The following is a 12,329-nucleotide window of genomic DNA, read 5'->3' on the forward strand; positions in this document are numbered from 1 at the left end:
AACATGCGAGCCCCTTTGACCGGCCCATTTAGCCTTCTGATGTTCCAAGTAATCAGCCTAGTTGGGGGCTACCTGCCCCCCCCCCCCCCTCCCCGACTAGCCATTACCCTTCTTAGGCCAGCCTCCCGCTTGCATCCCTCGCCTCCTCGAGCCCGCCCTCGGGTATCTGTCGTTCTCGACCTCCCATTTGTCCCCTAGTAACAGTTCCTCCCCTGTCAGCAGAGCAGCTCTCCCCCTCCCTCCCCCCTCCCTGGTAACAGCACCAAAAACCTAATCCCCCCATATCCAACTTTTCACCTGCTCGACCCCCACTGTGCTCCCGTGAGCTGGCTGACCTGGCAGCTCCCGCCCATGGCACCAGACATCCTATCTGCTGCTGCTGCTCCTCCTCCTCCTCCTCCTCCTCCCCCCCCCCCCCCCGGCTTGGACATACATATGCAAAATATCACAGTCCCCAGAAAACAAACAGTAGAAAAAGAAAACTCCCTCCACCCAACTCCCAATAAAACAAAGTTAACTTTAGAAACAGAAATAGCCCCTTGTTACACAAAGCACTACATTAAAAAAAAAACACAGTTCAACCAAGCACAAAGAAAAGATCCATCCACCCTTCCCCCACCAGCACCAAGTTAACTTACAAAATTGAGCAACAGCCCAAGAGTCAATATTAAAAAAACATTTCACAAAGAGTGCAAAAGCGAGAATATCTTTTAACAAAATGGATACAGCATTACCCGTCTCGAGAGTTCAGTGATCTCAGTCACTTGCCAGCCCTGCACTTTTAACAAAGTCCATCGCCTCATCTGGCGTCTCAAAATAAAGTTGCTGCTCTTCATAGGTGACCCATAAATGAGCTGGATAAAGCAGTCAAAACTTCACATTCTTCTTGAAAACAGCCGATTTACTCAGTTGAATCCCGCTCTTCTCTTGGCCAGATCCGCACCCAGGTCCTGGTAGATGTGCAGCATGCTGCTCTCCCACTTGCAGTTCCATGTCTGCTTGACCCACCGTAAAATCTGTTCCCTATCCAGGAACCGGTGCATTCGCACCACCATCGCCCTTGGCAGCTCGTTCACACGTGGCCTCCTCGCAAGCGTTCTGTGCGCTCTATCCACGTCCAAGGATTGGGCAAACGCCCCGTCACCCATTAACCTCTCGAGCATATACCACATACCCTTGCATTCGTTCCCTTGCAGCCCTCAGGGAGGCCAACTATCCGCAAATTCTGTCGACGGGACCTGTTCTCCAGGTCCTCCACCTTCTTCTGCAGCCTTTTCTGCTGATCCCTCATCAATCCCACCTGTAACTCCAGCTCAGTTAGAATGCTCGACCACATTCTCCTCAACCATCTGGATCGCCTGACCTTGGGCTTCCAGCCCCTGCTCCACCCGGTTGATCGATGCCTTGATCGGGTCTAGACCATCCTCCTTTTGCTTGCCGAAACCCTCCTGAATAAATTTCACCAGCTGCTCCGTTGACCACTCGGCCGCTGAGCCAGTACCCTGCACCTCCGCCATGTTTTTCTGTGCTGTGGGTTTTACACGTGCCTTCTCTACTCGATTTTTCCTTCTTATCTGACCACGGGAGAAGGATCTGGAGCAATGCGGGACATACAGGCCAATTTCTCTACTGAATGTGGACGCCAAACTGCTGGCTAAGATACTGCCCACAAGGATAGAGTATTGTGTCCCGGGGGTGATAGGGGAAGACCAGACAGGATTTGTAAAGGGCAGGCAACTCAAGGCCAATGTTCAAAGGCTTTTAAATGTTATTATGATGCCCTCAGAAGGAGAAGAGGTGGAGGTGGTGGTAGTGATGGATGGGGAGAAGGCTTTTGATCGGGTGGAGTGGAATTACCTGTGGGAGACGCTGGGAAGGTTTGGGTTTGGTGAGGGCTTTATTGACTGGGTTCGGTTGCTCTATCAGGTACCAGTAGCGAGTGTGCGTACGAACTGGCTGAGGTCGGGGTATTTTAAACTACACCGAGGGACGAGGCAAGGGTGCCCCCTCTCCCCATTACTGTTTGCTCTGGCCATAGAGCCATTGGCCATGGCGTTAAGAGCCTCTAGGAACTGGAAAGGGCTGGTTCGGGGGAGGGGGGGTGGAGAACCGGGTCTCGCTTTACGCAGATGACCTGCTCTTGTATATTTCAGACCCGTTGGAGGGGATGGGGGAAGTAATGCGAATCCTGGGGGAATTTGGCAATTTTTCAGGATATAAATTGAACATGGAGAAAGGCGAGATGTTCGCAATCCAGGCAAGAGGACAGGAGAAGAGTTTGGGAGAGCTGCCGCTTAGAATGGTAGGAAAGAGCTTTCGGTATCTGGGAATCCAGGTGGCCCGGGAATGGGAGGCACTGCACAAGTTAAACCTATCCCGGCTGGTAGAACAAATGAAAGGGGACTTTAAGAGATGGGACATGCTTCCGCTATCACTGATGGGCTGGGTACAGACCATGAAAATGACGGTAAGGGCTTGGAGGATAAACCCTGCAGGGAATGGGCTCAGGTATTTGCAGGTGCGAGACTTCCTGAGAAAGCAGGTTCCGGTCTTTCCGCTGCTGCCGCCATGGGGGATACAGGACAGAGTAGTCTCCAATACCTGGGTGGGAGAGGGGAAGGTGTTGGATATTTACCAGGAGCTCTCGGAGGCAGAGGAAACTGCGGTGGAGGAGCTTAAGGGCAAGTGGGAGGACAAGCTAGGAGGAGAGATAGAGGCGAGTCTGTGGGCGGATACCCTAAGCAGGTTAATACCTCCTCATCATGTGCCAGGCTTAGCCGGATACAATTTAAGGTCGTCCACCAGGCACACATGACAGTGGCTAGGATGAGCAAGTTTTTCGGGGTAGAGGACTGGTGTGCGAGGTGCGTGGGAAGCCCAGCAAATCATGTCCATGTGATTTGGGCATGCCCAAAGCTTAGAGGGTTTTGGCAGGGTTTTGCTAAGGCAATGTCCACGGTATTAAAAACACGGGTGGTGCCGAGTCCGGAGGTGGCGATCCTTGGAGTGTCGGAAGAGCCGGGAGTTCAGGGGATGAAAGAGGGCGACGTCTTTGCCTTTGCCTCCCTGGTAGTCCGGAGACGAATCTTGTTACTGTGGAGGGACTCGAAGCCCCCGAGTGTAGAGACCTGGGTTAGTGACATGGCTGGGTTTTTCAGTCTCGAGAAGATAAAGTTCGCCTTAAGAGGGTCAATGGTTGGGTTCACCCGATGGTGGCAGCCGTTCGTCGACTTTCTTGGGGAAAATTAAAATGTCAGCAGATGCAGTTTTACAAGGGCAGGGAGTGGGGGAGGGGGGGCCAGATTGTTGTTTTATGGTTGGGGTGTGTGAAGGTTGGGTTGGGGGTGGAAATGTTTATTATACCATGTTTATGTCATTGTTATTATTATTGTAAAAACTTTCAAATATCTTAATAAAATATTTTTTTTAAAAAAGGGGATAGGGTGAAGGTGTGAGCTTGGGAAGGGTGATCTTTCCATGGGCCGGGGCAGACCCGATGGGACAAATGGCCTACTTCTGCAATGTAAATTCTGTGATCCATCCCAGCAACTGCCTTTTCCTCGGGCCCGCCAACCACACCCAGGGCCCTCTGCTCTGCTGCGGTGAGGGGCCGCAGGTGGTCTCCCTCCAGTTTTCTCTCACTCCCTGTGGTTATGAGTGACCTTCACCCTTGGGGGAGCAGAAAATGCACAGTGTTAGACAGACTGACGCATGCAGCCCAGGGGGTGTGTAACTTGTGGTTTCAGTAACCAGGGCACCTGGCCATGGCGGCCGATATGCGTGCTGGCATGTGGTGCAGGATGGGAGTTCTACCACCCTACTGGTGGGGTTCCGGATGGTGTTGCTGGTGGTGTTGACCGCCTCTGGCACCTGGACCCAGGCACGGTGAACGGTGGTTGGCAGCTTCCTTCCAGGCCTGGGATACAGGGTGGCCTGCCTCTCCACCACTGCATCGAGGAGGATCTGAAGCTCGCCGTCGGTGAATCGTGGGCCTGCATGTCTTGCTGCTATCTTGTTGGCTGGATTGTGTGTGTGGAGTGAAGTGTGTATATGCGGTTGCAGCTTGTCAGCATCCTGGGTGTCAATCGTGAATCCGGCACCATTTCTCATTGGAATTGATTGTGTTCCATTTTGGGCCAGTGCTAGTCCCTTAACCGTTGCTGAATCGGTCTAGGTGCGGCACCAGTTTTGCTGTCGCGGAAGTTAACAAATCCTGCCCTGGCTTCAATACTTAGTCTCAGGAACGGAGAATTCCGCCATCTCTTTTTCTTTTTCCTCCTTGTCTTGTTCTTTTTCCCCTCCTTTTTCCCTTTCCTCTTTTTTTTCTCTCCCCTTTTTCTTTTTCCTCTGTTTTTCTTTTTCATCTCTATCTATAATTCCAACCTCCTCATTTCCATCTCCATTTCTTTTGCTCTTGTCTTTCTGCCTAGCTGCATTTATTTTTCTTTTTGCTACATTTCCAATTGTTTCACTTTAGCCAATTCTACTGATTGTTGCCATGATCTAGGCTATGTTTCTTGCATTTCTTTCACCTGGTTATGTACCTGTGATGTGATGATTTTAGGTTTACTGGGCTCTGGATTTAACAAAATTTTAAAAAGTTTATAATTATGGAGATTCATAGATTTGTTTAGCTGTTCAATATTGTTCCATAGGGTGCCTATTGTGTTGTCCAAGCGGTTGATTTTACTTTATAATATATATAACAGAACTGTACTTTTCACTAGGTTCGCCAAATGCGTGCACAACAAGAGGAAATGGCTCGACTGGAAGCAGCTATTGCTGCACAGAAAAGGGAAAGAGAAATAGAGCAAGAGAGAAAGAAAAGGGAAAAGGAAATGTGCCGCAGAGCCACCGATAAAGAAAAAGTAAGATCTCTAAAATGCAGAAAGTTGAGTTTGGCGGCCCACCCATTCCTCCTAGTCTTGTAATTAATGGCAGTCAATTTACTTTTTAAAAATTCTGATTGAAATCTGATTCTGTTCATAGCTCTTGGTGTAACATCTCAAAAAGACTCACTATTACAGCATTTATTAGCCTTTGAAGACGAACATTGTTATGCTGCAAAAATTCAAATGGCTGCAGCATAACTTTAAATTAGCCCCATTTTAGTAGCTTGTTGAGCACAATGACATTACATAATCTGCTGCTATGGGTTGTTAAATTTAAAACAATGGAACTAGCGATGTACCTTTATTGAAGCTTTCTTTTACTGGCATATCAATTGCAACAGTGTGATTGATTGATTTTGTTTTAAAGGATATTTTATTCTAAACACATTCAACAATAAAACACAAGCTTAACATCCAATGAAAGTGTACAGTTTGTACATTTTCTCTTTTTAATACCCCCTGCTCCCCGCGACAAACAGCTCCTCAAATATAGCCATGAACGGCCTCCAACGTATCTCAAAGCCATTCTCTGACCCCCTTAAGGCAAATTTGGTAGTCTCCAACCTGAGAAATTTATACCGATACCCCAGCCATGCCGCGACCCCCGATTCGGTGGATGTAGCCAACACCCAATTCAAAAGTATCCATCGCTGGGCAATCAGAGAGGCGAAGACCACGACATCAGCAGCCTTCCCCTCCAGCAGCTCCGACAACACCGACACCCCCAAAGATTGCTACCATAGGGTCCAGCTTCACTTTAACCCCTACAATCCTCAATAGGGTCCCGAACATCTCCAACTCCTCACGCCCCCAGAACATATGAGCATGATTCACTGACCACCTCCCACACTTCTCACATCCGTCTGCTACCCTCGGAATAAACCCACTCGTCCGAGCCTGAGTCATGTGGACCCTGTGCACCACCTTAAATTGTATCAAACTCATTCTTGTGCAGGAGGAGGTTGAGTTCACTTGCCAAGTTACCTCACACTAAAGTCCCCATCCTATCTCCCTCCCCAACTCCTCTTCCCACTTCTGCTTGATACTTTTCACTAATGCCTTGTCCTGCTCTCTCAACTGCCCATATATATCCCCAATCCTGCAACCCCCCACCTCATCCGGCAGCAGCATTTTCTTCAGATGCATATACTCCGGCACCTGAGGGAACAAAGGCAGCTCCCAGCTCCTTACGCGCAAAGTCCCACACATGCCCGTGCCCCTTGGTGACTCAAACCTCTCCCGCAGCTCCTCTAGCCCAGCGAACAGCCCCTCCAAAAACATTTCCCGAACCTGCTGCAGCCCCTCATTCCTCCACCGCCTATACATCCTATCTATCACCGTGTCCCCCCTGGCATGAACCTATGGTTCCCGCATAATGGCGTTAACACCGACATGTGACCGAAATTAAAGTGTCTCCTCACCTCCTTTAACCAGCTCATTTAGCCCGCGGATATTCAATTTCACAGTTCGCACTGGAGGCTTTCACATCCCCTATCCCCTTGAGTCTGCCATCATTACACTTAGGCTCCACCCTTCCCATCCCCACTCTGAATCGAGCCCACCCAAAATGGCTCACTCGCCCTGTCCATAACCAAACTCATCCTCCATAACTGCCACATCGCCTCACCCTCCCCCACCGGGTCACACTGGCTAACCACGGCAGCCACCCCCAATTCACTTCCGTTCACTTGCATTCCTTGCTAATGTGGCGATTCCCACCCAAAGGCCCCCCCAAAAAACTCACCATCCCACCCCCCTCTACCCATCCGGCCTGCACCTCCCTGCTCCTTCTCTCCAAATCTCAGTCTCGGCCCTTCCCCCTTATCCCACACCCAACGCACAACGAGAAACATCATCCCAACATAGCCCCCTGCAGAGCATTCTGGAACTGCCCCACCTGACCCACATCAACCTCTCATGCACTGCACAGAACATAACCAGCGTTAAAACTAAACATTATTCAACACTGTACCTCAAACACTGAAGGGCCCCCTTCCGAAACAAGCAGCAATTAAACTCCAGTACAAAAATACCAAATACAAGAAATACAAAAAGTACCAACATTACAAAAAATACAAAAAAAATGCAAAGGATACAAAAAACACAACCTCCCCACCCCCTCAAAAAAATTATATAAATGACAAAAAATAGGAGGCCCAGTACGGATCCCTGTGGTACGCCACTCGTCACTTGCTTCCAGACACTAAAGCAGCCGTCTATCATGACCCTCTGTCTCCTACCTCTAAGCCAATTATGAATCCACCTATCCTGTATCCTATGCGCATTTGCCTTCTTAATAAGTCTCCTATGTTGGACCTTGTCAAGGGCTTTACTAAAATCCATGTAAACTACACCAACTGCACTACCCTCATCTATATACATGGTTACATGCTCAAAAAACTCAATCAAATTTGGTGGCAAGACCTCACAATCTCTCTGCCCGAGTTCCATAAACTACCTCCTCATTCTCTTGGGTGAAGATAGATGTGAAATATTTGTTCAGTACCCTAACAATGTCCACTGGCTCCACCCACAGATTTTCCCCTTGGTCCTTAATGGGCTCTACCCTTTCCCTGGTTAACCTCTTCCCATTGATAAACTTATAGAATATCTTTAGATTTTCACCACTTTTACCAGCCAGAGCTTTCTCATATCCCGGGGGCGATTCTCCGAGCCCCGCGCCGGGCCAGAGAAGCGGAACAACCGTGCCAGGACGCTGGTGCGCGATTCTCCGAGGTGCGGAGAATCAGCGCCATTTGCGCAGGCGCGTTTGGTGCGGCGCCGGCTGCAAGCCGCTGGAATCGGCGGGACCGCCGATTCTCCGGCCCGGATGGTCCTCCGACACGACAGTCCCGCCGGCGCCGTTCACCCCTGGTCGCTGCTGGCGGGAACTCTGCGGAAACGCTTGCGGGGGCGGGGGGGGGGGGGGGGGCCTGTGGGGGTGGGAGGGAGGCTCTCTCACCGGGGGGGGCCTCCGATGGTGTCTGGCCCCCGGTCGGGGCCCATCGATCGGCAGGCCGGCCTCTCTGTCGGCGGGCCTCCTTTCCTCTGCCGGCAATGTTATATCCCTGCGCCATTTTTGTGCGGGGCGGCCTGGGGGAGGATGGCCACTGCGCATGCGCTAGTTGGCGCCTGCCCAACTGCGCATGTGCGGGACCCAAGGCGCCACATCTTTTACGCCGAGGCCCCGTCCCCGCAAATCGCGCCACACCCCTGCCAGCCCCAAGGAAGCCCCAGAATGGGGTCTGGGAACGGGCGCCGACGCTGGAGTTAAACACTCCGGTTTTTACTCCGGTGTCGGCACTTAGACTCGTATTGGGAGAATCCCGCCCCCCTTCTTTGCTCTCCTAATTGATTTCTTAAGCTCCATCCTGAACTTTCTGTACTCCACTATTGCCTCTGCAGACTTGCTCCCCTTATACTTGTTAAAAGCCTCTTTTTTTCCTTCCCATTGTATCCTGAATGTCTCTGGTCATCCATGGTTCTCTGGGTTTGTTACACCTTCCTATTACTCTAGAGGGAGCATATTGGGCCTGTACGCTCCCCATCTTTAAACGCCCCCCACGTCTCTCCTGTAGGTTTCCCTACAAGTAACTCTTTCCAGTTCTACCTTGACCAGATCCTGCTATATTTTGTTAAAATCTACTCTCCCCCAATCCTAAACCATTTTTTGCAACTTGTCTATTTCTTTGTCCATAACAAATTTAAATTGAAGCATGTTGTGGTTCTATCACTAAAATGCTCCCCCACCAACACATCAACCATCTGTCTGGCACTGCAACATCCCTTGTTGAATCCTCTACATATTGAGCTAAAAAGGTTCTCCTGTATACATTTTAAGATCTCTGCTCCATCTAAGCCCTTAACATGATGGCTATCCCAGTTAATTTTGGGACAGTTGAAACCTAACATAATTACCCTCATTATTTTTACACCCTCCGCAAATTGCGCACATATTTGCTCCTCATTTTCCCGCTGATTATCTGGGGGTTTATAATAAACATCTAGCAATGTTGCTGTCTGTTGTTTATTCCTAAACTCTACTCACAAAGCTTTCCTTGATGCCCCCCCCAAGATATCATCTCTCCTTACTGCAGTAACTGCCTCCTTAACTAATAATGCAATGTTCCTCCTCTTCTACCCCCTCCTCTTTCTTGCCTGAAGATTCTATATCCCGGGATGTTGAGTTGCCACTCCTGCCCCTCACTCAACCATGTCTCTGTGATAGCTATTATATCATAATTACACGGGTCAGTCATCGCCCTTGACTCATCCGTTTTACCTTTAATACCCCTGACATTAAAGTAGAGGCCATCAAGCCTTGTCTTAATCCCTCGAAACTTACTACCGCTGTATTCCCTCTGACCTGATTGCTTTTCTATGTTATACTGTGTCCCTATTCTGCTATCAGTCTTCGTCCTCTCCCCCTGCCAAACTAGTTTAAACTCTTCCCAAACAGCACTAGCAAACCTGCCAGCAAGGATGTTAGTCCCGCTCTGGCTTTGATGTAGACAGCCCCACTTGTACAGATCCCACCTTCCCCCAAAACGGTCCCAATGGTCCAGGAATCAAAAACCTTCCCTCCTGCAATTACCCACGCATCTGTGCTATTCTCCTATTTCTGTACTCACTAGCATGTGCCGTTGGGAGTAATCCAGAGATTAGTCTATTGCCTAACTCCCTAAATTCTTGATGTAAGACCTCATCCCTCTATTTACCTATGTCATTGGAACCAACATGTACCATGACCTCTGCCTTATCACCCTCCCCCTTCAGGATGCCCTGCAGCCGTTCAGTGTCATCACAGATCCTGGCACCAGGGAGGCAACGCACTATCCTGGAGTCTTTTCATACCACACAAGTGCCTATCTGTGCCTCTGTCTATTGAGTCCCCTATCTCTATTGCTCTTCTGCGCTTTGACCCTCCCTGCTGAACAACAGAGCAGCCTTGGTGCCACTGCTCTGGCCACTGCTGTTGTTTTCCCCCATAGGCTATCCCCCTCAACAATATCCAAAACGGTATACTTGTTAGAGAGGGGACAGCCACGGGGGATTCTGCACTGATTGCCTGCCCTTTTTAATGGTCACCCATCTGTCTGCCTGCACCTTGGGTGTGACCATATCTCTATAACTCCTGTCTATGACACTTTCTGCAAGCTCCATTAAATTAAATTTAGTATGAATTAATTACATTAAAATAAATACTTATTAAATTTAACTATGTGGTCCCTTGAGCTAGATGTAATGTTCTTTGATTGGGCTGATGTTGAATTTTGATATTGTAGTGGGAACAAAGAACATTAGACTTTGTTTTATAAACAAAGTTATTTATTACTTACACTACACTAACCAATTACGAAAATATCTAAGATCAATGCAGTTGGAAATAATGGTCTAACACTAACTTACACTAAGATACTACAGAGCTACTCTAATATCGAGTGCTACAAACTCCTTACTAACACCTTCTCCTGGAAGACATGGTGCGTTCGGGTCACGTGCCTGCATACTCGCACCACCTGCTGGTCGGATGCTGGAACTACAACAGTTATACATATATTATTATTTACAGAACATTACAGAATTTACAGTACAGAAGGAGGCCATTCGGCCCATCGAGTCTGCACCGGCCCTTGGAAAGCGCACCCCACCCAAGCCCAGACCACCCTATCCCCATAACCCAGTAACCCCACTGAACCAACACTAAAGGCAATTTTGGACACTAAGGGCAATTTAGCATGGCCAATCCACCTAACCTGCACATCTTTGGACTGTGGGAGGAAACCGGAGCACCCGGAGGAAACCCACGCACACACGGGGAGAACGTGCAGACTCCGCACAGACAGTGACCCAGCCGGGAATCGAACCTGGGACCCTGGAGCTGTGAAGCAATTGCGCTAACCGCTATGCTACCGTGCTGCCCTTTACATACAGATGACAATCTACTGCCTCAGCTGTAGTCACATTCTCTGTCCCTTTTTTAAAAGATAAATTCAAGAGTGCCCAATTATTTTTTTCCAATGAAGGGGCAATTTAGCATGGCCAATCCACCTACCCTGCACATCTTTTTTTTTTTTTAAATATGTTTTATTGAAATTTTTTTCCCAAACAACAATTTTTCCCCTCTTACAAAGCAAACGCAACAATAACAATACAGAAATTTTTAACAATACACAAGTAATTGCTCCTCACAAGTAACAAAACCCCTTTATCTTTGACCTAAACTAAACTAAAACCCCCACCCCCCCTCCCCCTCCCTCCCCCTTCCCCCTGGGTTGCTGCTGCTGGTCATCTGTCTTCCCTCTAACGTTCCCCTAGGTAGTGGAGAAATGGCTGCCACCGCCTGGTGAACCCTTGAGCCGATCCTCTCAGGGCAAACTTTATCTGCTCCAGTTTAATGAACCCCGCCATATCATTTACCCAGGCCTCCAGTCCGGGGGGTTTCGCCTCCTTCCACATGAGTAGGATCCTGCGCCGGGCTACTAGGGACGCAAAGGCCACAACGTCGGCCTCTTTCGCCTCCTGCACTCCCGGCTCTTCCGCAACTCCAAATAGAGCTAACCCCCAGCCTGGTTTGACCCGGGCCTTCACCACCCGCGAAATCACTCCCTTCCAATACCCTTCCAGTGCCGGGCACGCCCAAAACATATGTGCGTGGTTTGCCGGGCTCCCGCCACACCTCCCACATTTGTCCTCCACTCCAAAGAACCTGCTCAATCTTGCTCCCGTTATGTGTGCTCTATGTAGCACCTTAAATTGAATCAGGCTAAGCCTGGCGCATGAGGAAGAGGAATTTACCCTGCTTAGGGCATCAGCCCACAATACCCTCCTCTATCTCCTCCCCTAGTTCTTCTTCCCACTTTCCTTTTAATTCGCCCACCGACTCCTCCCCCTCTTCCCTCATCTCTCGGTAAATCTCTGACACATTGCCCTCTCCGACCCACACCCCTGAAAGCACCCTGTCCTGTATCCCCTGTGTCGGGAGCAACGGAAATTCCCTCACCTGTTGTCTAGTAAATGCCCTCACCTGCATATATCTCAAGAAATTTCCTCGGGGCAATTTATACTTTTCCTCCAATGCTCCCAAGCTCGCAAAAGTCCCATCTATAAATAAATCTCCCACCCTCCTAATTCCCAACTGGTACCAGCTCTGAAATCCTCCATCCATTCTTCCTGGGGCGAACCTATTGTTGTTCCTGATTGGGGACCCTACCAGGGCTCCCCGCACCCCTCTCTGTCGCCTCCACTGTCCCCAGATATTCAATGTTGCCGCCACCACCGGGTTCGTGGTAAACCTTTTAGGTGAGATCGGTAGCGGCGCCGTCACCAGCGCCTCTAAACTCGTCCCTTTACAGGACTTTCTCTCCAGTCTTTCCCACGCCGCTCCCTCACCCTCCATCATCCATTTACGTATCATTGCCACATTGGCGGCCCAAT

The 12,329-nt window shown here is 49.5% G+C and overlaps 1 protein-coding gene across 8 annotated transcripts in view; it reads left to right on the plus strand.

Annotated features, from left to right (window-relative positions):
* LOC140390043 (coiled-coil domain-containing protein 148-like) overlaps positions 1 to 12,329 on the plus strand; it is a 301,551-nt gene that overhangs the window by 221,689 nt on the left and 67,533 nt on the right. For all 8 annotated transcript variants that reach the window (XM_072474916.1, XM_072474899.1, XM_072474930.1 and 5 more), the window contains one exon: positions 4,728 to 4,868. In XM_072474916.1, coding sequence (XP_072331017.1) covers positions 4,728 to 4,868 — 141 coding nt within the window. The remainder of the gene's footprint in view (positions 1 to 4,727; positions 4,869 to 12,329) is intronic.

This window comes from Scyliorhinus torazame, chromosome 2 (assembly GCF_047496885.1).
Source record: "Scyliorhinus torazame isolate Kashiwa2021f chromosome 2, sScyTor2.1, whole genome shotgun sequence".
In the NCBI taxonomy this organism is placed as follows: Eukaryota; Metazoa; Chordata; class Chondrichthyes; order Carcharhiniformes; family Scyliorhinidae; genus Scyliorhinus; species Scyliorhinus torazame.